The 26986-nt window shown below is 25.7% G+C and overlaps 2 protein-coding genes across 2 annotated transcripts in view; both read right to left on the bottom strand.

Moving 5' to 3' along the window:
* Nucleotides 1-2995: 2995 nt before the first annotated feature.
* Nucleotides 2996-4282, bottom strand: LOC111624025 (probable dolichyl pyrophosphate Glc1Man9GlcNAc2 alpha-1,3-glucosyltransferase). The gene is made up of 4 exons (XM_023366794.1): nucleotides 4142-4282; nucleotides 3801-3898; nucleotides 3656-3728; nucleotides 2996-3578 (listed from the first exon to the last, which is right to left on the bottom strand). The coding sequence occupies exons 1-4, from the start codon at nucleotides 4231-4233 to the stop codon at nucleotides 3311-3313; spliced, it is 531 nt and encodes a 176-aa protein (XP_023222562.1). The 5' UTR covers nucleotides 4234-4282; the 3' UTR covers nucleotides 2996-3310.
* A 15167-nt stretch (nucleotides 4283-19449) lies between these two features.
* The window catches only part of LOC111624021 (probable dolichyl pyrophosphate Glc1Man9GlcNAc2 alpha-1,3-glucosyltransferase), a 53036-nt gene continuing 45499 nt past the window's right edge, over nucleotides 19450-26986 (bottom strand). Inside the window, exons 9-12 of the mRNA XM_023366789.1 lie at nucleotides 20591-20730; nucleotides 20250-20347; nucleotides 20105-20177; nucleotides 19450-20027 (exon numbers count right to left, since the gene is read on the bottom strand). Of these exons, the coding sequence (XP_023222557.1) occupies nucleotides 19760-20027; nucleotides 20105-20177; nucleotides 20250-20347; nucleotides 20591-20730 (579 nt within the window). The 3' untranslated portion in view covers nucleotides 19450-19759. The remainder of the gene's footprint in view (nucleotides 20028-20104; nucleotides 20178-20249; nucleotides 20348-20590; nucleotides 20731-26986) is intronic.

Genomic DNA, 26986 nt, shown 5'->3' with positions numbered 1-26986 from the left:
AAATGTATGCACGACACTACAAACAGATGAATGAATTAACACACATCAAAATAATACAAAATATTAAATGAAAAAAAAAAAAGAGATCTTCCTTCTTGTAAAAGAAGCAAGGAAAATCATTTCTTCCAAGAAAACATTTTGAAATTGGATTTATTATACCCTGCTACAATTACTTTGAAGTAAACCACATGATAAAAACTCAATGCATTATTTCTAATATACTTCATTCTAATTGTCAAAATGTTATGAAAAACTTAATATTATGATTACAATTCTTTTTATAGTGGAATTTACTAATAAAGGTACTTGTAATGGCACAACATTTTATATTGCAACCATTATATTGAAATATTCCAATTATTTATTAATTTCAAATCAAACATATCATACTGCTTTGAATTTATAATGCATCTTTATCACATTTCCAAAATTTAAAATTGGAGTCTTTCTTCAACTCAAGATGTAAGATTCAATTCTTAATTTTCAAGTATTCTTTGTAGCTCTTCTAATTTATCATCTAATTTTATTTTTCTTCCTAAAAATTCTTTTTGAAAGAAGAATGCATACTGTATTAAATTCAAAGCAACACAATTATTTTTAAAAATGCCTATTTAATGAAAGATTAATAAGATTTTAAAAATATACAATTATTAAAACTGGTAAAAACAAATATTTTGTTTTTTTCATTTAATCATTTAAGCATTAAGTTTTTCTTCTATAGTCAAATTGCATGTACTGTACAGTACTTATTTAAAATGATCAGAAAACCAATAACAAAGAGACACATCACCAGATATGAGATAAAAATTTCAGTCTAATTGCAAATTAATTACAAATTTAATTGTTATTGGATAGAGAAATTTTCTGGGTCTATTTTCTATTATTACAATTTGTTGTTTAATATGGTAATATGTACATGTTTATGTTCAGTTAAAATATAAAATAGATAAAATATTTTTTTAACCTGCTACATTTATAAACAATTGTCATATTATTATTATTATTATTTATATACATGCTCAAAACAACACATTAAATTTCCATTATATCCAACTGTATGTGGCCACCTTGAAACCCTGAAAAATCTTTATTCTTAAAAATATATTTTGAAAGAAAGCATTTATATATCCCATCTCTAGTATTTAAAAAAATTAAACATGCTTTTAAAAATATTCCAGCATCTGACACATTTTGAATGTTTTCCTCTTTCACAACAATAATAATATAATCAATTGATATAATTTACAATGCAAAAAATTAAAAATAAAGGTCTATTGAAAAATTAATTTAAAATAGACCTTCAAATTTCCATTCTTGAAACAAGCTAATATGCTAGTAAAACATATCTTTAAAAAGAGCATGTATACAAATAAACACCAACTCCCTTCAGAAATGACCACTACCATTTTGTTAAATAGATCTTAAATTTAGGAATTTTAAAATATCTTTTTTTTAATAATTAAAATTTGCTTTCATCTTGTAATATATATCATAGAAAACTCTTTTTAAAGTTAATTTTTCTAATTTCAATCAACTTATTCCAGGTATTTATTATGTAACATTTCTCAATATATCCAAAATAATTTTTATGAGTATTTCAATTATTAAAACAAATAAAATAAATATAAATTTTTCTTAAATATATATTTTAAACATTAAATTAATTTTTATTTCCAAAATTCTTTTTATTTTAGATTTTATATGAAATTAAATTAATAAAACTTTGATTTCATTTTATTGTTTAAAAATTTTTTTAATGATTTTAGATTAATTAATTAATTAAACAATTCCAATATTTCCAAATTTCTTATAACAAAAGTGATTATTTGAAGTAATTTTAATATGCACTAATGCTCTTTGCCAGTACAATAAATTATGTAGCAAACACTTTCAAAACAATGATTTTAATATTTTTATAAAGTTTAGTTAGATAATTAGTGAAAAAATGTCAGATAATTCAATTCAGTTTTACATTTTATGTACAAAATCACACACAAGATTTTTCTAAGAAACTTTTCCATTCCAAAAACAGTTGAGATTCATTTTGCATAATTTTCAGTAAAAATTCCATGTAATTAATTACTTAAAATAATATTTATGAATTTACTTCTATAAAATTTATGCATAAATTTCACTGTTATACTATTATAAAAGTTTTAATATAACTTTATATTAAAACATCATAATTCTTACATACTGTATATTAATTTGAATAATCAAAACTTTATGATAGCAATTTTCATGTTAAAGAATATAATATTAAATCTAATATTTTGCCTACGTAAATAATTATATTTGTTAAAATTTACAGTATATTGTTGTTGTTGTTAATTATTAAAATTGTTATTTTTTATTTTTTATTATTAAAATTTATATTTGTTATTTCTTGAATATTTCCACTTATAATTCTAAAATATCAAGTTGAGAATATTTATAGAGAGACTAAGCAAATTGAAGGAATTTAGATAAATTTTGTAAGATACATTTTAGAAATCAAGCAATTTAAGAAATAAGTTGACTTTTGCACATTGAAAATGTTACTGCTGTTCTATTCCTTGAGTTGGAATCAAAATTGTATTAATTCTACAAAAAGAAATAATACAACTCAACACCATACTTATAAAAAATTTTTAAGTTATATTTGCTGCCAGACATGAATACAAATTACAAACTTCATAAAAAAAAAATAAATAAATGAATGTGATTACTATGAAAAATGATGATATCTTTTCTTAGCACCACTGTTGCAAATGAACTGGGAAATGGAACTACACATCATCATATATAAATATTGTTTGTATTTAGTACATCAATCTATCAATGAAAACAACGAAGATAACATGTGTGGAATTTTATAATTTTTATATCTTTAGAAAACAATTACATAAATGGTATTTTAAAATAAAATAAATCAATATTTAAATTTGACAGCAATATATTTAATATAATAGTATATTATATTTTTAATGTAGTAATTTTAAAACAGATAGTGCTGTTAATAATTTTTACAATATATTATATAGTTTAAAGAGCATTTTTTAAAATTTTTTTAACTTTATATAATTATAAAACTTGTATGTTAAAATCAACTTCAAAATTGCACTTAATTAAAAATATTGATATGTTATTGTGAATCACACATAACAAAACAAACATTTTGACTTAGAAAATTTTAGGTAATGAGAAATTATATATATATGTATATATAAATAATAAATAATGCAAAATAAATAAATTTATATTTATTTTTAAAGTAAAACTTCCCACATGTTAACTTCTTTGCATTTCAGAAAATATTTTGCAAATATTTTTATGATTTTTTCAGCTCTTTTCCATCCATCGTAAAAAGTACAGGAGTTTTATATTGTGTATAATCTTTATACATTTTAATCCACATCTGAAAAATACCAAAGGCACAATATGTGGATATTAAAAGTAATGGTAAAAAGGGCAAACGCTGATCCAATCCTAATAACTTATTTCCGAAACTGTAATACATCTGTAAAGGTATTAATCCTAAAAGAAATAAGCTCTCTTGGGTATTCAATAGTGGAAGAAAACCATCTGTTTTTCTTGGTCTACAAAAAATATTTTAAAAATGTAATTAAAGAAACAAGATATAATAGACAGATTTAATATATTTTTCTTCACTTACCGATGTATTCTACTTAAAGCTGTAAATGCATATACACTGTGTAGCAACAAAAGAAATATCTTGATGGGAGTTTCTATAAAAACATACGTGTATAAATATAAGTAAATATTTAACTATAAGAAGAAAAGTAAGTGTATTTAAATACCTGCTGCCTTAAAAAGAAGTGGAAAAATAGAATAATGGCCAATAGTTGCCAAAAATAAAAATACTTCAGCTTCAAAACGTTGAAAAAGAGCCAAAGGCCTGAAATTATAAAATGCAATATTTTCCACTAAAATGAAATTCATTGTTTCTTAATCTAAACTTTTATTTTACCATTTTAAATATTAAAGGTTAATGATAAAAACATTTCAATTTATTTTATTAAGATCATTAATATTCACAAATTCATTATAATTTTCTTAAATTATTATTATTAACAGACAAATTGTACAATCAGAATTATTGCATATTTTATAAAGATATATCATCAAAATACATGCTTACGTCAATGGTAAAATAACCATGAGAATAGCTTTTTCATGAACATGCCATCCAAATAAAAATGCACCAAAAGCACATAAGATTGAACCCCTCATAAATATCCAAGGATCTTTAGGTGATTTCCATAGTACCCAAAGAACAGGCTAGATTAAAAAATATGTATATTGAAATAAATCATAATTTCATTAAATACAGAATGAACTGTAAACTTAATAATGCTTTTAATATGAATTAATATTAAAAAGAATAAACTGTTTTTTAAAAATAATTGACAATTAAGTATAACAGTTTTCTGTTTTATTAAGAAATATAATTGCTTATAACTTTCTACATCATTTTTTAAAAAAATGCTTAATATAGAGAAATCTCCAAATACAATAATCTCTCACTGTTTATGTTAAGAAACATTCTCATTTCATTTTAAACTAATCAGCATGATAATGTATACAAACAAGGATAAAATATCAATAATATAAATGCAATTAGATTGAAAGAATGTTTTGTTTACTTTTACTCATCATTAAAACTAGATTTACTTAACAAACAAAGAAAAATACACTGATTTTTTTCAGCTAAAGTATTACCAACTTTTCTGCTATTTTTGAATTACTTTTATTAAAACAATGAATTCAAAATATTTCTACATTTTTCATTCATTCATTCATTCTGAGTATAAATGATGTAGGCTTGTTATTTGCAGTTTAAAAAAATTTTTTTTGTTCAAAAAAGTTCNAAGACATAATTTTATATACTAAAAATATAAACACATTTTTTAAAATTAATATATTTTAAAAGCTAATTATTTAAAATTTTCGTCCGCAGCATATCCATTTATCAGCCCCAGAGAATCATTTACAATTTTTCTTTTTTTTAGTGTAATATACAGGCTGATCCAAAAGACAGTTAACTTGTGTGAATCTCTCGAACAAGTTATAAAGAATTTTTAAAACGTCACAATTTAATTTCTTAAAGTATTATAATTTGTGTATTGAACAAGATCTGATTTTAAACAATTCTTTATAAAGTTTGTAAGTAATAAAACGTTTGACTGAATGACAGAAACTTATTTTTTACAATGGTTAAATGAATTTTAGGCCACCCTGTATATTTCTTTCTCATAGGATAATAAAAATCTATATTTTCTTCAATTGTTTTTCTTTTCATTACTAAATATTTGCTTTGATTTAGAGAATAATCAGTATCTTAAAACACAGAAAATATTTTTCGTATGTGTTTGTTTGCAACACGTTTCTTTTAATAATGGTATAACTTGATGATCTCGAAAGTGTGATGCACACAGAAAAAGTGAAAATGATAAAATATCTTAAGTTACAAAATATTCCTATTAACGTACCATCGATATAGGAGAAACGTAATGAAGATGTTGGCACAATAATCACATGGAATTGATGCTGAAGTGTAACAAAAATTGTTACTATTGCTACGTAACATTTTTCTTCTGGCGTAACTTACTCGGTGCCGATTTTAACTGTTGTTCAAACAAGACTTTCAAAATGAACAGTCCTCGCCGATACAATTATCTATTCTGCTTGAAAAGGAATTTGTGCTCGAAGAACTTCAAAGAGCATGGCTACAGAATCCCTATGACACATTTGATAGGTGTGTAACTGAAAACGAAAACTTATTTCAAAGGAAAATGTAAACACAAGCGTACTGTTTACATTTGTTGACACTGAATATTCAGCCAGCTGAAAAATATCGCGAAGAAACGAGTCGTAGTAACGTTTCGCCAAGAAGAATTCATCACACTTTCGAGATCATTTTATGGTCGATGGAGATAATGTTAGAAAAAAATGTTTGAACAAAATTATGTTATTTTTTTTAATTTAATTCGAATCTGAATTAAAAAATGGCATATTCCATTTTAAAAAAAAAATGTTTATAATTAGTATCGCCTTGGTAGAAAATACGAATAAATTGATATAATGTATATCTGTTTTACAGAAATGATTAATTTTAATATCAGGGGATGGTAGCTCAAGTGTGATATCAATACGGAATGTCTAAAAATTTGTGACAAAATGCGACAGGGAGAAGGTGAGTAGTCTAAATAGACTTAAAATTGGTGTCATCATATTTGAATGATCTCTAAAGAGAAACAAAAACAAGGGAGAATAAACTTTTCAAAATGTTGAATGATCTGAGAGAAGTTGTATTATGGAGGATAAAAATATTTTATGGACCCTTAAAAGTAAAAGAACCTTTTAGTTACATTGTTGTTTCTTTCAATAGTAAGGAAAGCGTAGTGTAATGTATTTCATGATCACGTTAAAAAAAAATTTTATGATGCAGTACAGAATCTCAATTATAAACGCCAAAGAAGGCAAAAAGTAAATTATTGATTCTGTGCTTAAAGTTGAAAAATTCAGAAATCGAATTTCGTAACACTTGAATAAAGTAACCGAACAGACAAACTTTGAATGCAGTAAATTTTTTAGTAGGACACAAAAGATTTTTAAATCATCTCTAATTTAAGATTTTTTTCAATATTTTACATAAATACAACTAAGACATCGCGCGACTTTGTCGTATCGCGATAGGATTGAAGCGGAGCCGGAAGGAAAGAAGCGATCCCTGCACCTGTTAGGCACAGAAGAGTCAATCCTGTACAATACCTGACGGATGCGGACAGCTGAACTTTGTACTTGCCTTCTTTCTAACGACTTAAAATACTCGTGGAATTCCGAAAGTGCTTTCTTTATGTTTATTTTATGGTAATTCGATTCAAAAACATAAAAATAAATATATTAAATTTAACAAACTCGCCCTAAATTATCTCAATTTATGTCGATTAACATTGGCTTTGTGTGAAATTTGAAAAAAAGGTGTTATTTTTAAGGTCGGGGAGGATGGTCATCGTAGCTCACACTAACTACTACTACTATTAATGTCAATAAGTCGCTAATTGTTTTCTTGTCTTGTAAACGAAAACTCTTTTACTGATTTTAACTCATTCAAATTACAATGATATTATATTGTATTCGGAGAATTTCTTTTAACATTTTGTTTAATAATTACTTTTGTTACGTCTGATTAATTTTATTTTTTTATTCGCAGTTTAACCGGCATGCTGGTCTCCGCCGTTTATATGCGGCATGCCGGTCATTCCGCGAAAATACAGTAGAAAGATTCATGCTTTTAAATTTTGGTGGTTTAAGGTCGTCGGAGTGGGGAGATAAAGAGTGGTCGTGTGTCATATTTCGCGTAGTGTCGGTCTTAATGACGATTTTACTCGTTATTTTCATTTACAACTTTTTATAAAACCCATCCCTACTCTCAAAATTAAGCATTTTATAATAATTAAAAACATAAACAATTTTTTAAATGAAACATCCTAACAGATAGCGCCACCAGAATTTTAAATGTTGCCGGGAAAGTTAGGCGATTCGTTGCTGGTGGATTTTTTACATTTAAATGGACCCGCATCGCATTTTGGATTCCTCGTCTCAATTAATAGAAAATGGCAAAGTTTAATCAAAATCTTTCGAACGGAATTTGAGAACGGACACAATTCTGTAAGCCTCATGGAAGAAGCTGCTTAGCTAACGCTCCGTTTCAAATATATCTGTTTATTTTTGTTCTTTTACCTTTTCCAATAAACACCTGTGTTTCTTTACAAAGTTCGAAAAAGGGTTGTTGGCTCATTTTCCATAGTGTACAGTATTATTTCAATTTGACGTCATTTTAGCACTTTCTCCATAATAAAAAATAAAGCTGGTAAGAGCTCGATTTTTCCGGCACTCGAACAGAAGGTTAAGAGAATCATTAGGAAGTACGATAATTTTCAATTGTATTACGATGTAAAATTTAATAACAAAAGCTTAAAAGCACCAAATTTGTATAATCAAAATCTCCATTAAAAAACACTACGACACTAGTTAAATTCTGTATTGCGCCATATGTTAAGAGATGTTATTTAAAAATAACTTTTATATTATTAATTATTATAAAAAGAAAAAAAGGCTTAATTTTGAGGATAAAGCTGAGTTTTTAAACGTATTGTAAATGCGAATAACCAGTAAAATTTTCATAAGTCCGACTCCACTTAAGATATGACATACGATAGACCCCCTCTATCTCCCCTATCTCTACCCTCTATCCTCTCGATATTTAATCCCAAAATTTAATTTTTTACTAATCTTTAACGTATTCTGGGATATTAAACGAAACACACACACATACACACACGTATTTCCCCTTTTTGACTTTTTGTATTCAGTGTGTCTCAAAACGTGGAGATTTGCAAAAACCCGAAGGGCAAAATTTGACACGATTACAATACTTTCCCGTGTCATGTTATAACAGCCGGGAAAGTAAAAGGCTCTAGAATTTTTAACAAAACATAACTCTGATGGCTTCTCAGACATTTCATGTCAATGAGGTCAATATAGTTTTACTATATTAGATTATTTGACAAAGATATTGCTTTAGATAATTACGTGGTATTCGGGAGCATCAGAACATTAGAATGCTGATAAGAGTTCTTTCATGAAAATAATACTTTCCTTATATCTACAATCTATCATAGAAAACGTCATTTTTGTCTTCTCGTTGACACGTAATAGATATCGAGAGGAGAAGTAATGATAGTTTTTCTTCCGTAATTCCTTTCGATGGAGTTAACAGAAATCATTTTTTTGGTGATCAAATTTTCTCTATTCTGGGAAACAAAACATATTTATTTATTAGACATGCAGTATTATAGAATAGCATTTACTGGATCTGACGTATAACATGCTGTATTAATTAAGCAGCACGCAATGTATAAGTGGGCCAAATTAGTATGTTAGAGAGCCTTTTAATTGCTCTTGTTAATTACAAGCGATCTTATTAAGTTACATAATCAAACTTCGATCTAGCGCTACCATTTATTCGCCTTTCAAATTAACATTACATTGAGTGTAGTGTAATGTTAAACCGAAGTGCTTCAAACAATAAAAAGTATACATAATAATGAGATATACACATGTATGCGTGAATTACACTCATTTACAATACAAAATCGTGCATTTAATAATACACAGATACTAAGCGATTCAATATTTATTGATAAGATCCGTTTACGATGATGACAATTGTTTATAACTGCAGCGTATCAAGTTTGACTGTATATATTTTCTAATATTTCAGAAATTTAGCATTCAGACAGCAATTTAAATTTATTCTGAGTCCAAATTTAGATGATCTATTTTTATTTTCCGAACACGAGTCAATATTCAAGATCTGTATTCGCCAAGTAGTGATATTTGTATCTATATTTAGAATTTTATCCATTCTTTCTAAAAATTTCTGTCGAGAAGTTCTCTCGCTATATCAATTTCGCGAAATGTATTCGATGGGAAAAAATTCTAGCCAATTTCTTCTCGATATTTATACAGCAAATTGATATTTATACGACGATAAATAAAAGAAATATATAAAAAAAAACTTTCTCACCCTCCAGCAGTTTCGAGAATTTCCCATTTAGTTCCACAGGTATCGACTGACGAGCGNTCAGAAATTTAGCATTCAGACAGCAATTTAAATTTATTCTGAGTCCAAATTTAGATGATCTATTTTTATTTTCCGAACACGAGTCAATATTCAAGATCTGTATTCGCCAAGTAGTGATATTTGTATCTATATTTAGAATTTTATCCATTCTTTCTAAAAAATTTTGGCGAGAAGTTCCAGCCGCAGTTTCATTACCCCAAATGTATTCGATGGGAAAAAATTTTAGCCAATTTCTTCTCGATATTTATACAGCAAATTGATATTTATACGACGATAAATAAAAAAAATATATAAAAAAAAACTTTCTCACCCTCCAGCAGTTTCGAGAATTTCCCATTTAGTTCCACAGGTATCGACTGACGAGCGAGTGAAAGGGTTGTCTGTTGACGCCATCTTTTAGCAACTTTTTGTATATAAAATTATATTTTATTAATTTTAATTTACAACTTTTATACTTTCAATTTTAAAAAATTTATTTTATTTTAATCTTTAGATTTAATGTACGGGGTGATTATAAAGTATCCCTATTCACCTGTAGATGTATTTAGCAGCTGAAATTAGACCAAATTTTATAGAAACACTCTAAAACGTGCAGTAACTATTTCAGCTACAAGAATAGTTTAAAACAATCACCACCAGGGAGAATTTGACGCTGCTGCGAACGGAAAATCTAAAACTGCGATCATCCTGATGATGATTTAGTTCAAAATACAATAAGTATAATAATAATCCTTATTATAAAATACATTCTTTGCCATCACTCAGAATTTTCTATATACTGTATAGTACTGTATTTTCTCAAATTACTTTTTATAGATTTTTTTGATAAAACTAATATTGTTACTTACATAACTATTTACTTTCTCTTAGAAATTTCAAGAATATGTTTCAATGATTATTTTATTAAATTCATTTTATTAATTTATTCACATAGTAAATTTTTCTTCTTTTAAAAATATTCGTTTAAGTTTCTATTGATTTAAAATGAGCTTACAAACTAAATAGAAATAAGAAAATCACTCAAGTATTTTTATCAAATTAAGTTTAGAATACCTCTATTGAATCTACTTATTTATTCTATTTTTTTAAAAAAAGGAAAATACTATTAGAAACAAATATAAAAGCAAGATTTAAACTAATAATTTATTATGTAATTTGATAATAATATAGTAATTTGTTGCTTTATGTTATTAATTATATATACAATATACATTGTATCCGGCAGATTTAGAGGATGCTCGGAGTGCATTTCACTCCCCTNTAAGTTTAGAATACCTCTATTGAATCTACTTATTTATTCTATTTTTTTAAAAAAAGGAAAATACTATTAGAAACAAATATAAAAGCAAGATTTAAACTAATAATTTATTATGTAATTTGATAATAATATAGTAATTTGTTGCTTTATGTTATTAATAATATATACAATATACATTGTATCCGGCAGATTTAGAGGATGCTCGGAGTGCATTGCACTCCCCTTCTGGGGGTTTTCCCGCGTAAAACCGGGTACCTCACGTAATAAAAACTTTTGTAAGGCGCATACACATTGTTTCCTTCCTGCACTCCTTCAGATTTCTAGATCCTTTATTGCATTCTATAACTATTACATAAAACATATAAAGTTTCTTTTCTGGTCTTGTATCCGTTTTCTTCTTTCTCTTTCCCTTCCATTATGCGCTCACTTGAAATTACAAATTTTAATCATAAGGTCCCTCCCTCTCCTCTGTCCTGTAGAAAGAGAGAGGCCCTTCATATCTGAGTCATACTATCCATAAAAATTTATGACAATCCAATCAGACTTAAACCTAAATCCCTTGAAACTGGTGTCTAAAGATTTTACTGCCTGTGATGATAATGCAAATTAATGATATAGTGTACAATCTTCTATTTTCAAAAATATCGTGTGGAATTGAATGAATATATTAAGAAAGTTCTTCCCTTTTCTTATATTAAAACATTGAGACATGTAAGCATTCTACGTTTATACATAATTAAACATTGAATTTTGGTATACTTAAGATATGACATACGATAGACCCCCTCTATCNGCATTCTACGTTTATACATAATTAAACATTGAATTTTGGTATATAAAATTAAACAAAATACATGCTATATTTAGTTTATCATCTTTATATTTATATAAAACATTTATTTTATATGCAACTAATCAATTTAATAATTTCCTATGTTTAATTTTAAATTTAGATTATTAATGAATGAATACATTCAATTAGATTATTATTGAATGAATACATTTAATTTTAATTTTAAATTTAGATTATTACATTATTACATGTATAATAATACAGTATATAAATCGTATTCTTAATACTTATTATTGCATTTTCAGCTGTTAAATATGAGGGAAAGTATGGTGACTGGTCAAAAAACGACCCCCAAGATGGACTCGGGACCTTGAAACGTCGAGAAATGCAAAAAAATTCGAGGGTTTTTTGTATGGATGTTAATATATGTGGGAAGAGCACCCTTTTTAATGCTTAATTCCTGTGCTTTATGTCGAAAATTTCTGAAATTTTGCAGGGCGGTTTGTATATTAGTGGGACTGATGATATTAAATTTTAGTGGTTAAAGGTCGAGGGAATTGTGAGGTATAAGGAGTCGTGTGTCGTATCTCGAGTGGGATCGGACTTAATGAAAATTTTACTCGTAATTAATATTTACAAATATTTTTATAAAACTCATTTCTACTCTCAAAATTAGGTTTTTTTGTCATTTTATAATAATACTATAAAGTTTATTAAATAAAATATAACAGATGGTGCCCCATGAAGTATTAAATGTTATTACCTGGAAAGTTACGCAACTCGTTGCTGGATTTTACTATTATTGCAAGAATCACTTATTTACTGTCAACTTACTAGAAATTAATTTAAAATTATTTTGCAGATTATAATTTTATATTATTTTACGTAAATAATCTAGTTTATTTTTTTAATCAATTTAAAAAATTAGTTTTATATAACTTTCATCATAATACAATAAATAAACTGTGTAAAATAAATTTATATTAAGTTATATATTAATATTTAATATTACTATAATCATTCAAATAGCTGTATATTGTTTGTGTGTTGGCAATAAGCTCTTTTAACATCAGTCAGTAAAACTTGTTTTATAAGAAATCATCATCAAATTTTATTTTGAAAATAAAAAAAATTTAAAAGACAAAAGAAATTACTACAAAATTTGAAAATTCTAACACATTTTTTTCTTGTTTTTCTTTTCAGAAATTGAAATCATTGTTTCCACTATACTTCTTTTTACAATTAATTTTAATATCTTTTTTAATAACTTTATTTCCAGTCAGAATCTCTAGGAAGGTTTAAAAAATAAAATTACGAGAGAAAAATTTAATTAAAACTTTTTAGAAGTCCTTTTTCCATTTTCAAAACTGATATCAAATTCCAAATGAAATAATTTTTTTTTTGAAGTAAGAAAGTTTTAAATTAAAATCTGAATGTAGAAAAAATTTATTCTATTTATTTATTAAAGTAAATTAATAATTAAATATATTTTATAGTATTTATAGAAGTACAATGATATGTTTTAGTTTCTATAATTCCAGAAATTTGGAGTGAAATATTTAAATATATATAAGATAATTTCTTTATTACCACCATATAATCAATTTTATTTATTGTATATGCAATAATTTTATAAATTTTTTTATTTTACAGTAAAAGTATAATTGATGTTTAGGTTTTTCATAATGTAAGGAGAATCATAAAAGCACTTGATCGCTTCTATGATAAGTTTCAACTTCTCACTAGAGAAATATGGGTTTGAGTCCAGAATCTCAAATTTTCAGAAATAGATTGATTGATACACAATGGATTTCAACTTTCAATACAGTTACTCCCTGGCATAGTAAAAATTAGTATTGTGTTTTATTTTAAAGACACAATACTAATGTTTACTACGCCAGAATTATAAAACAGGACACAGTTTCAAAAAACAAATTAACAGTTACTCCCATTGTAGTATGGCTAGTCATGAAGGACATAAAAAGTACCTTCTTAATGCCTACAGATTTGAAAAGAACTAAAATAAATGAGCATTGGTACTAAGTTTGATAATTTTGGCAAACTAGACAAATTTCTACCTATTTCAACATTAAATATTTTTCTTTGAAATTAAATGATCTTTATAGAAAACAAACTACAGTACTGTACTAATTAATGTCAGATAAAATTTAAATAAAAATTGAATTAAGCAAAACTTAAAAAATTCCCCTTAATACATTAATGAAATGCCAATGTTTGCTCTTTAATTAATTTGTTCTTTTTTTTTGGTGTTGAATTTTGTAATATCTGAACAATTAAAATTTTTTTAATACTTTTTATTTCTTGTAAAGAAAAACTCTTTTCTTGCCCTTCTATTCTACCAATCAATAAAAAATAGAGAGATATTTTAAAATAATTTATTAAATTAATTCATGACTTATTAAACAGTTAAAAATTAAAAATTTTTTATATGGAAAATATGTAAAACATTTTGTGTGTTAATAATAATAATGTATAATGAAGTTATCATCAAATTTTTATTATTTAAAATATTTAACAAAACATTTATGCTTCAATTTTCTAGTTGGTTAATTCTGACAATGAAAGTGAGCATATTAAGCAGCAAGAATTTTCCATTTCCTAATATCTTTTGCAACAGAATCTGCATCTTCAGTTTTTGCTACTGGATTTTAACATTAAATATTTTTCTTTGAAATTAAATGATCTTTATAGAAAACAAACTACAGTACTGTACTAATTAATGTCAGATAAAATTTAAATAAAAATTGAATTAAGCAAAACTTAAAAAATTCCCCTTAATACATTAATGAAATGCCAATGTTTGCTCTTTCCATCTTAATAATGGAATAATCATTCCATTATTAAGATGATAGTTTTAATGTCATATGCTTGTAATAACTGTTTTTATGAATTTTGCATAGACATTTCTTATGTAACACATTTAATTTTGCACTATTAAATTCATATATACTTTGAAGTTTCACTAACATAAATTGCCATTGGTAAGATGATGGTATCAATGATTAATACATTCTGTCATTTTGATGTCTGAAGTCTCAATTAGTTACATTCATTGCAATACTACTAGGTGCTTTGCCAATCATTCAATCAATAATTGCTTTGATTCCACCTCTAGACACTCCAGCAACAAAAACCATTGGTGTCTGATGATTATCTTTGTCATTTTAATCTGTTCCACTGTTTGGTTTATGCTATTTTCAATAATTTTGGCTTTATTTTTTTTTACTATTTATTTTTAAATCAATTTTGCTAGCTGTTTCCTCCAATCTAATTGTCATTTCTTGCAAATTGTGTCTCATGTCAGCTGAGTTAAATTTTCTACATGATGAAGCTAAAAACTTTTTAAAAAATAGAAGAAACTATAAATGTCTTCATTGCTTCCTTTCACACACCTCAGGAACAAAACTGTTTTTCCTGATGAAGTCAATCTTTTATTAAAGGCTACTCATCCAGAGTAATATGCAAAACGAAATCCCAGGGTGATGTTTCTATTTCCCATATGCTGTTATTTTTGATTATGGCAGTTTTAAAGTATTGCAGTGCTTTTCCTGACAACATGTAATGACAACACAGTAATGGGGATTTTCCTATACTGCTATACTATATGATATACAGTCCATGTCTCATTAATTAATAGGTCAATGTTCAATCATGATTCAGATAGTAAACTATAGCATAAATATGGCCAGTCAATAAAAGAATCAGAATTCAAGTTTAGGTCCAAACATCAAAAATTTGGTCTGGCGATGTCAGATACTATCCTTCACATCTAGTCACATCTGGCTAAATCCATAAAGATTCCTTTTATTTCCTTCAGAACAAAAGAGAAAACTAAGATATAAAAATCTAAATTATCATTTTTTTTCTTAAAGTTTTCATTTTAATATTTTATGTAATAATTTCATATGCCATGAGTTATAAATATACTAAAAAACTTTTGAATAAGAAATAAATTAATTTGGGAATGTAATAAAAACATTATTTTTGTGATATTTTAATAAAAGCAAAATTAATTTTGCACACTTAGAATATATGCTTTAAAATATTGAGAAAAAAATAAAAGATTAGAATTAATTTATAATACAAAACAAAGCAAACATGGAAATGTCTGATTCATATTTTGCAAGTTTAATACAACTATTTTATATGTATGAATTCAAAGATTTTAAACAATTCTCAATCATATAAATTATAAAAACATTATTCATAACTTTAAAGCTTTAGACAAGACATATTTATAAAATGTTTATCATTTATTACAAGTAAACAAATTTATATTTTTCAAAATTATACAAATAAAATTCACACAGATTACATTATGTAAAAAACAAAAGAAAAAGTCACACACAAACCCATATCATAATCTTTATGTTTACTAAAAAAATGTTTTAACTACTGGTATATGTAACAGATTATGTAAATCTTTAATTTAGTAATCACATTAAAAAATGACTAATACATTGAAAACAAACATTAAGATGATTCAACACATACAATTTCACACTTAATATGATTAAAACCAAAAACAAGGATTTTTAATTTTATTCAAACTGCAAAACAGTAATAATATCAATTCTAATTTCAAATCATTAATAAAGTCTCCAAAGAACAAATCATAAATTTGTAATGAAATTATCATGCATTATAAAATACCTTCTTTCATTATTGCATAATGAAATGATGATTTCAATGAAATTTGTACTTTCTTCTCTATTCACAAGATGTAAATGTATGCACGACACTACAAACAGATGAATGAATTAACACACATCAAAATAATACAAAATATTAAATGAAAAAAAAAAAAGAGATCTTCCTTCTTGTAAAAGAAGCAAGGAAAATCATTTCTTCCAAGAAAACATTTTGAAATTGGATTTATTATACCCTGCTACAATTACTTTGAAGTAAACCACATGATAAAAACTCAATGCATTATTTCTAATATACTTCATTCTAATTGTCAAAATGTTATGAAAAACTTAATATTATGATTACAATTCTTTTTATAGTGGAATTTACTAATAAAGGTACTTGTAATGGCACAACATTTTATATTGCAACCATTATATTGAAATATTCCAATTATTTATTAATTTCAAATCAAACATATCATACTGCTTTGAATTTATAATGCATCTTTATCACATTTCCAAAATTTAAAATTGGAGTCTTTCTTCAACTCAAGATGTAAGATTCAATTCTTAATTTTCAAGTATTCTTTGTAGCTCTTCTAATTTATCATCTAATTTTATTTTTCTTCCTAAAAATTCTTTTTGAAAGAAGAATGCATACTGTATTAAATTCAAAGCAACACAATTATTTTTAAAAATGCCTATTTAATGAAAGATTAATAAGATTTTAAAAATATACAATTATTAAAACTGGTAAAAACAAATATTTTGTTTTTTTCATTTAACCATTTAAGCATTAAGTTTTTCTTCTATAGTCAAATTGCATGTACTGTACAGTACTTATTTAAAATGATCAGAAAACCAATAACAAAGAGACACATCACCAGATATGAGATAAAAATTTCAGTCTAATTGCAAATTAATTACAAATTTAATTGTTATTGGATAGAGAAATTTTCTGGGTCTATTTTCTATTATTACAATTTGTTGTTTAATATGGTAATATGTACATGTTTATGTTCAGTTAAAATATAAAATAGATAAAATATTTTTTTAACCTGCTACATTTATAAACAATTGTCATATTATTATTATTATTATTTATATACATGCTCAAAACAACACATTAAATTTCCATTATATCCAACTGTATGTGGCCACCTTGAAACCCTGAAAAATCTTTATTCTTAAAAATATATTTTGAAAGAAAGCATTTATATATCCCATCTCTAGTATTTAAAAAAATTAAACATGCTTTTAAAAATATTCCAGCATCTGACACATTTTGAATGTTTTCCTCTTTCACAACAATAATAATATAATCAATTGATATAATTTACAATGCAAAAAATTAAAAATAAAGGTCTATTGAAAAATTAATTTAAAATAGACCTTCAAATTTCCATTCTTGAAACAAGCTAATATGCTAGTAAAACATATCTTTAAAAAGAGCATGTATACAAATAAACACCAACTCCCTTCAGAAATGACCACTACCATTTTGTTAAATAGATCTTAAATTTAGGAATTTTAAAATATCTTTTTTTTAATAATTAAAATTTGCTTTCATCTTGTAATATATATCATAGAAAACTCTTTTTAAAGTTAATTTTTCTAATTTCAATCAACTTATTCCAGGTATTTATTATGTAACATTTCTCAATATATCCAAAATAATTTTTATGAGTATTTCAATTATTAAAACAAATAAAATAAATATAAATTTTTCTTAAATATATATTTTAAACATTAAATTAATTTTTATTTCCAAAATTCTTTTTATTTTAGATTTTATATGAAATTAAATTAATAAAACTTTGATTTCATTTTATTGTTTAAAAATTTTTTTAATGATTTTAGATTAATTAATTAATTAAACAATTCCAATATTTCCAAATTTCTTATAACAAAAGTGATTATTTGAAGTAATTTTAATATGCACTAATGCTCTTTGCCAGTACAATAAATTATGTAGCAAACACTTTCAAAACAATGATTTTAATATTTTTATAAAGTTTAGTTAGATAATTAGTGAAAAAATGTCAGATAATTCAATTCAGTTTTACATTTTATGTACAAAATCACACACAAGATTTTTCTAAGAAACTTTTCCATTCCAAAAACAGTTGAGATTCATTTTGCATAATTTTCAGTAAAAATTCCATGTAATTAATTACTTAAAATAATATTTATGAATTTACTTCTATAAAATTTATGCATAAATTTCACTGTTATACTATTATAAAAGTTTTAATATAACTTTATATTAAAACATCATAATTCTTACATACTGTATATTAATTTGAATAATCAAAACTTTATGATAGCAATTTTCATGTTAAAGAATATAATATTAAATCTAATATTTTGCCTACGTAAATAATTATATTTGTTAAAATTTACAGTATATTGTTGTTGTTGTTAATTATTAAAATTGTTATTTTTTATTTTTTATTATTAAAATTTATATTTGTTATTTCTTGAATATTTCCACTTATAATTCTAAAATATCAAGTTGAGAATATTTATAGAGAGACTAAGCAAATTGAAGGAATTTAGATAAATTTTGTAAGATACATTTTAGAAATCAAGCAATTTAAGAAATAAGTTGACTTTTGCACATTGAAAATGTTACTGCTGTTCTATTCCTTGAGTTGGAATCAAAATTGTATTAATTCTACAAAAAGAAATAATACAACTCAACACCATACTTATAAAAAATTTTTAAGTTATATTTGCTGCCAGACATGAATACAAATTACAAACTTCATAAAAAAAAAATAAATAAATGAATGTGATTACTATGAAAAATGATGATATCTTTTCTTAGCACCACTGTTGCAAATGAACTGGGAAATGGAACTACACATCATCATATATAAATATTGTTTGTATTTAGTACATCAATCTATCAATGAAAACAACGAAGATAACATGTGTGGAATTTTATAATTTTTATATCTTTAGAAAACAATTACATAAATGGTATTTTAAAATAAAATAAATCAATATTTAAATTTGACAGCAATATATTTAATATAATAGTATATTATATTTTTAATGTAGTAATTTTAAAACAGATAGTGCTGTTAATAATTTTTACAATATATTATATAGTTTAAAGAGCATTTTTTAAAATTTTTTTAACTTTATATAATTATAAAACTTGTATGTTAAAATCAACTTCAAAATTGCACTTAATTAAAAATATTGATATGTTATTGTGAATCACACATAACAAAACAAACATTTTGACTTAGAAAATTTTAGGTAATGAGAAATTATATATATATGTATATATAAATAATAAATAATGCAAAATAAATAAATTTATATTTATTTTTAAAGTAAAACTTCCCACATGTTAACTTCTTTGCATTTCAGAAAATATTTTGCAAATATTTTTATGATTTTTTCAGCTCTTTTCCATCCATCGTAAAAAGTACAGGAGTTTTATATTGTGTATAATCTTTATACATTTTAATCCACATCTGAAAAATACCAAAGGCACAATATGTGGATATTAAAAGTAATGGTAAAAAGGGCAAACGCTGATCCAATCCTAATAACTTATTTCCGAAACTGTAATACATCTGTAAAGGTATTAATCCTAAAAGAAATAAGCTCTCTTGGGTATTCAATAGTGGAAGAAAACCATCTGTTTTTCTTGGTCTACAAAAAATATTTTAAAAATGTAATTAAAGAAACAAGATATAATAGACAGATTTAATATATTTTTCTTCACTTACCGATGTATTCTACTTAAAGCTGTAAATGCATATACACTGTGTAGCAACAAAAGAAATATCTTGATGGGAGTTTCTATAAAAACATACGTGTATAAATATAAGTAAATATTTAACTATAAGAAGAAAAGTAAGTGTATTTAAATACCTGCTGCCTTAAAAAGAAGTGGAAAAATAGAATAATGGCCAATAGTTGCCAAAAATAAAAATACTTCAGCTTCAAAACGTTGAAAAAGAGCCAAAGGCCTGAAATTATAAAATGCAATATTTTCCACTAAAATGAAATTCATTGTTTCTTAATCTAAACTTTTATTTTACCATTTTAAATATTAAAGGTTAATGATAAAAACATTTCAATTTATTTTATTAAGATCATTAATATTCACAAATTCATTATAATTTTCTTAAATTATTATTATTAACAGACAAATTGTACAATCAGAATTATTGCATATTTTATAAAGATATATCATCAAAATACATGCTTACGTCAATGGTAAAATAACCATGAGAATAGCTTTTTCATGAACATGCCATCCAAATAAAAATGCACCAAAAGCACATAAGATTGAACCCCTCATAAATATCCAAGGATCTTTAGGTGATTTCCATAGTACCCAAAGAACAGGCTAGATTAAAAAATATGTATATTGAAATAAATCATAATTTCATTAAATACAGAATGAACTGTAAACTTAATAATGCTTTTAATATGAATTAATATTAAAAAGAATAAACTGTTTTTTAAAAATAATTGACAATTAAGTATAACAGTTTTCTGTTTTATTAAGAAATATAATTGCTTATAACTTTCTACATCATTTTTTAAAAAAATGCTTAATATAGAGAAATCTCCAAATACAATAATCTCTCACTGTTTATGTTAAGAAACATTCTCATTTCATTTTAAACTAATCAGCATGATAATGTATACAAACAAGGATAAAATATCAATAATATAAATGCAATTAGATTGAAAGAATGTTTTGTTTACTTTTACTCATCATTAAAACTAGATTTACTTAACAAACAAAGAAAAATACACTGATTTTTTTCAGCTAAAGTATTACCAACTTTTCTGCTATTTTTGAATTACTTTTATTAAAACAATGAATTCAAAATATTTCTACATTTTTCATTCATTCATTCATTCTGAGTATAAATGATGTAGGCTTGTTATTTGCAGTTTAAAAAAATTTTTTTTGTTCAAAAAAGTTCTTAAAAAAAGAAATACTCTTGAAATTTTTATATTCTAAAATAAAATTTTAAATTAAATACAAAATTTTTTTATCATCTTTCTCATCCTTTTGCACCCACCATGAACATACTTTAAAAAAATTCCTAACAGAAACTGTGTTGTAAATATTTCCTAGTACAGTAGAGCATCGATTATCCGACCCCCGATTAACTGTCACATCGGTTAACCGACTGTTCTAGTGGCAAATTTCAAATGTCCGCTAGTGATGTGGTGCTGCAATATTTGGGTATGTCTTGGCTATTTTAATATTATTTTTGTTAAATTTTTGCATGTGTTAGCTGGCAACACTCGCTCGACCATGAAAGGGAGGCCAGTATTTAAACAAGACTTAATTTTCTAATTATGAGTGGTTGTTTGTTTTGTGAGCAATAAAATAATTTTAAAATAATTTTTAACAATACATTATTATTTTAAAAAAAAATTTTTATGCTTAAAATCGATGAAAATTCAACGTGAAGTAGGTTAATAGCAATATACTAATATACTAATTACATAGGATATACTATACTAATGTATTTTTTTCATACTTTTCGGTTATCCGATTTTTTCAGTTATCCGACCAACCCAAGTCCCCAATTGAGTCAGACAATCAATGCTCTACTGTATATGTGAAAGAATCAAAAACACATACAGAACTTTTATATTATCATCAATTCTTTAATCTTATTCTCTGTCTATTTCTAATAATAACATATGAAACCAACTTAATAATTAATTTGAATATCAAATAAATAGTCATATTCTTTGTCAGACTACGTAACACTAGTTAATTATTAAAGCAATTTAGCTAGAAGTAGGCAGTTAAGCCACCAACTCTCATTAAATTTCATAATTAGAAATAATTTAATACAAAATTTTCTGGAAAAAAAGAATAAATTAATTTATTTTTAATTATTAAATTTACAATGGTGGACAAAACTTTAAAGACAGCAAAAATTCCATCAAAACAACTAACTTAATTAAAATTATTGGTTCAATAATGTTCATATGCTTTAAAAAAGTAAATTAATAGGTTTATATAATAATGAAAGAATAGTGTTGGACTAGTTCTTCCAAAAAGTAGAAAACCATGTAACCTTAGTAACCACTGTCCCAAACTCTTCTTTCAATGATACTGCTTAAGATGTTCTAACATTCAGCCAAATTAATGTACAGTACATGCAATGATTTTAAGGCACAAAGTAGACCTTGAAGTCTTTTCTGTGCCAATAATTACTTTTCCTATTTATTATCATTGCAACATTGCTTCATTCGAAATTTCCTGTAGTTGTAGTCTGTGTAATGTACACTTTTATCACATGTATAGTCTTATTGTCAAATCTGCTTCCAGTAAACTTACGCCAAAACTTTCAAAGTTTCCTTTACTTAGATGCTTTTGCAGAGCTTTACTTTTTCAACCTGGCTTCACCAGATTTCTTACAGGATCACATAAATTATTCTCATATTTTTACAAGATTTTTTTTATTTAAACAAGTCTTACATCAAGTATTTCGGCATTAAGATTAGTAACGTCTATCACATGCGGGACCATCACAACTTATCCAATACAGAGCACTTTAAACCAGTATTAAGTAGTAATTGTTGACCATCCTCTCTCCCAGGAAAATGACAACTACTTTTGGTCAAATTAACTTCAACTTCCTTCTGCAACTGTCCCTTCTTTCTATCAGACCAATCAGTATGATGACATTCAAATAGGAAAATTACATAATACAAGGTTATCAGCCTGCACAAGATACAATTTAAGAGGTTTTCAAGAGTGCCAAGTATAAATATTTGATCCATTTTTTGTGAAATTTGATTAGTTGGTACAGTAATACCTCAACTTATGCTACTCCAACTTACGCAAACCCAGAGTTATGCAATTTTCAAATCTTGTCGATTCATCTTGTGTTTGAGCACCACGCAACTCTTGATTACTCACTCCCCCCACACTATTGTTCAGCTTACATGCTTGGACATGTTGCACGTAATTGACGCATAGCTACAATTTATTTTGTGTTATTTATTTCTGTGTTTGTTATATCTACAGAGACTTGAAAGACTCTACTATGTCATCCAAACAAAGTAGAACTGATTCTTCTGCATCAAACAAGAAAAAAAAACTTTATCTTTGGAATGTAAAGTTAACATTACTAAAGACTTTGATACAAAAATGAAAATTTGTGAATTGGCAAAGAAGTTTAATCTACTGGAATTGACGGTCAGAACAATTATAAAAAGTAAAAAAAATTCTCGAAGCTGTGAAAAATGCTCAATCCTTAAATTCAAGCATCATTCGTAAACATCATGGTATTATTGCTGAGATGGAAACAATGTTAAAATTATGGTGTGCTAATCAAGTAAATGTAAAAAATTGTCCTGTTGATCAGAACACAATGTGCTCTCAAGTTAAGCTGGTTTTTGAGAAATTGAAAGAGGATGCTGGAGAGGTGGCTAAAGATGAAGTGTTTAAAGCTAGTAACAATTGGTTCAGCCGATTCAAAAGTCACCGTAATTGGCATAGCATTGTAGAAAGTGGAGAGGTGACAAGTACTGATAAAGAGGCTGCGTTTTACTATCCAGAGAAATTCAAAGCTATGATAGATGAAGGTGGCTATACCAGCCAAACCATATTCAACATAGATGAGACTGGCCTGTTCTGGAAGATGCCTAAAAGAACTTTTTTCATGCGTGAAGAGAAAACCTTTCCAGGTTTTAAGGCCGCCAAAGATTGATTGACAGTGATGGTTGGCGTGAATGCAGCTGGTGATTGAAGTTAAAACCTCTCTTAGTTTTGGTACTTTCGAAACCGTGCTTGTAGTTATTAGTAGTAATTCAAACACAAATAATTATCGTATTTATCTTCAGGCACTTGGCAATACTCATCATCAAGTTTTATTCAGTCAAATTCAAACACAAATAATTATCGTATTTATCTTCAGGCACTTGGCAATACTCATCATCAAGTTTTATTCAGTTGAATCAACTGAATAAAACTTGATGATGAGTATTGCCAAGTGCCNCTTGTAGTTGATAGTAGTAATTCAAACACAAATAATTATCGTATTTATCTTCAGGCACTTGGCAATACTCATCATCAAGTTTTATTCAGTTGAATCAACTGAATAAAACTTGATGATGAGTATTGCCAAGTGCCTGAAGATAAATACGATAATTATTTGTGTTTGAATTTGACTGAATAAAACTTGATGATGAGTATTGCCAAGTGCCTGAAGATAAATACGATAATTATTTGTGTTTGAATTACTACTCTCTTAGTTTATCGCTTGGAAAATCCAAGAGCATTGAAAAATAAATCGAAAGCTGGCTTGCCTGTGATTTGGAATTCGAATCATAAAGCTTGGGTGGCAGCTTCCCTTTTTGAGGACTGGTTTGGTCATCACTTCATACCCAAAGTTGAACATTATTGCCAATCTAAACAAGTTCCATTTAAAGTGATGCTAATAATCAGCAATGCACCAGGTCATCCCCCTGCAAGTTTAACTCATTTTGACCCATGTGTGAAAGTTGTATTTTTGTCACAAAATACAACCAGCTTGCTTCAACTGATGGATCGGGGAGTCATGAAAACATTCAAAGCTTCAAACATTCAAACATTACACGAGACGATCATCTGCATGAAGCTATGAGACAAAACAATGAGCTCTCTGTTAAAGACTTTTGGAAACAATTCAATGTTTTATATGCAGTGAGAATCATTGAACAATCTTGGAATGAAGTTTCACAAAAAACTTTAAATGGCATCTGGAAAAAAAACTGTGTCCTTTTTTTTCACCACTGAAACTAAGGCGGAATCAGTGCCAGAGCTTGATGAAATTGGTAATGTGATTGAAGAAGTTGTCAATCTTGCCAGGCAAATAAATTTAGAAGTGGATAGTGATGATGTTCGAGAACTCTGGATTCCCACAATCAGGAGCTGACAATCAATGAGCTCATAGAAATGTGTAAGCAAGAGCAAGACATTGAAGAACTTGACCCTTTAGACTCAGTTCAATCAGAAGATCGAATGACGGTTGGAAACTTGACAGAAGGCCTCGGTTCAATTGAAAAAAGGTTACAAATTTTAGAAAATATAAACTCCAACAAAGAGTGCATTTCTTCTACAAAACAAGAAATAAAAAAATTATTAGCATGCTACAAGGAAATTTTGTGGGAGAAAAAATTTTTGAATCGTCAGATGAATTTGTTAGATTTTATGAAGCTTTCTACATCAAAATAACTTCGGTTTACAATTTTAATAATATAATTTGTTATACATATGTATTATCTAAGATTTTATTAAACATTTTTTCTAAATTATTGNTTTTAGATTAATTAATTAATTAAACAATTCCAATATTTCCAAATTTCTTATAACAAAAGTGATTATTTGAAGTAATTTTAATATGCACTAATGCTCTTTGCCAGTACAATAAATTATGTAGCAAACACTTTCAAAACAATGATTTTAATATTTTTATAAAGTTTAGTTAGATAATTAGTGAAAAAATGTCAGATAATTCAATTCAGTTTTACATTTTATGTACAAAATCACACACAAGATTTTTCTAAGAAACTTTTCCATTCCAAAAACAGTTGAGATTCATTTTGCATAATTTTCAGTAAAAATTCCATGTAATTAATTACTTAAAATAATATTTATGAATTTACTTCTATAAAATTTATGCATAAATTTCACTGTTATACTATTATAAAAGTTTTAATATAACTTTATATTAAAACATCATAATTCTTACATACTGTATATTAATTTGAATAATCAAAACTTTATGATAGCAATTTTCATGTTAAAGAATATAATATTAAATCTAATATTTTGCCTACGTAAATAATTATATTTGTTAAAATTTACAGTATATTGTTGTTGTTGTTAATTATTAAAATTGTTATTTTTTATTTTTTATTATTAAAATTTATATTTGTTATTTCTTGAATATTTCCACTTATAATTCTAAAATATCAAGTTGAGAATATTTATAGAGAGACTAAGCAAATTGAAGGAATTTAGATAAATTTTGTAAGATACATTTTAGAAATCAAGCAATTTAAGAAATAAGTTGACTTTTGCACATTGAAAATGTTACTGCTGTTCTATTCCTTGAGTTGGAATCAAAATTGTATTAATTCTACAAAAAGAAATAATACAACTCAACACCATACTTATAAAAAATTTTTAAGTTATATTTGCTGCCAGACATGAATACAAATTACAAACTTCATAAAAAAAAAATAAATAAATGAATGTGATTACTATGAAAAATGATGATATCTTTTCTTAGCACCACTGTTGCAAATGAACTGGGAAATGGAACTACACATCATCATATATAAATATTGTTTGTATTTAGTACATCAATCTATCAATGAAAACAACGAAGATAACATGTGTGGAATTTTATAATTTTTATATCTTTAGAAAACAATTACATAAATGGTATTTTAAAATAAAATAAATCAATATTTAAATTTGACAGCAATATATTTAATATAATAGTATATTATATTTTTAATGTAGTAATTTTAAAACAGATAGTGCTGTTAATAATTTTTACAATATATTATATAGTTTAAAGAGCATTTTTTAAAATTTTTTTAACTTTATATAATTATAAAACTCATAAAAA

This window comes from Centruroides sculpturatus, unplaced genomic scaffold (genome assembly GCF_000671375.1).
Source record: "Centruroides sculpturatus isolate CEXI.00-Female unplaced genomic scaffold, Cexi_2.0 scaffold370, whole genome shotgun sequence".
Lineage (NCBI taxonomy): Eukaryota > Metazoa > Arthropoda > Arachnida > Scorpiones > Buthidae > Centruroides > Centruroides sculpturatus.
This window is presented reverse-complemented; position numbering and strand designations above follow the sequence as displayed.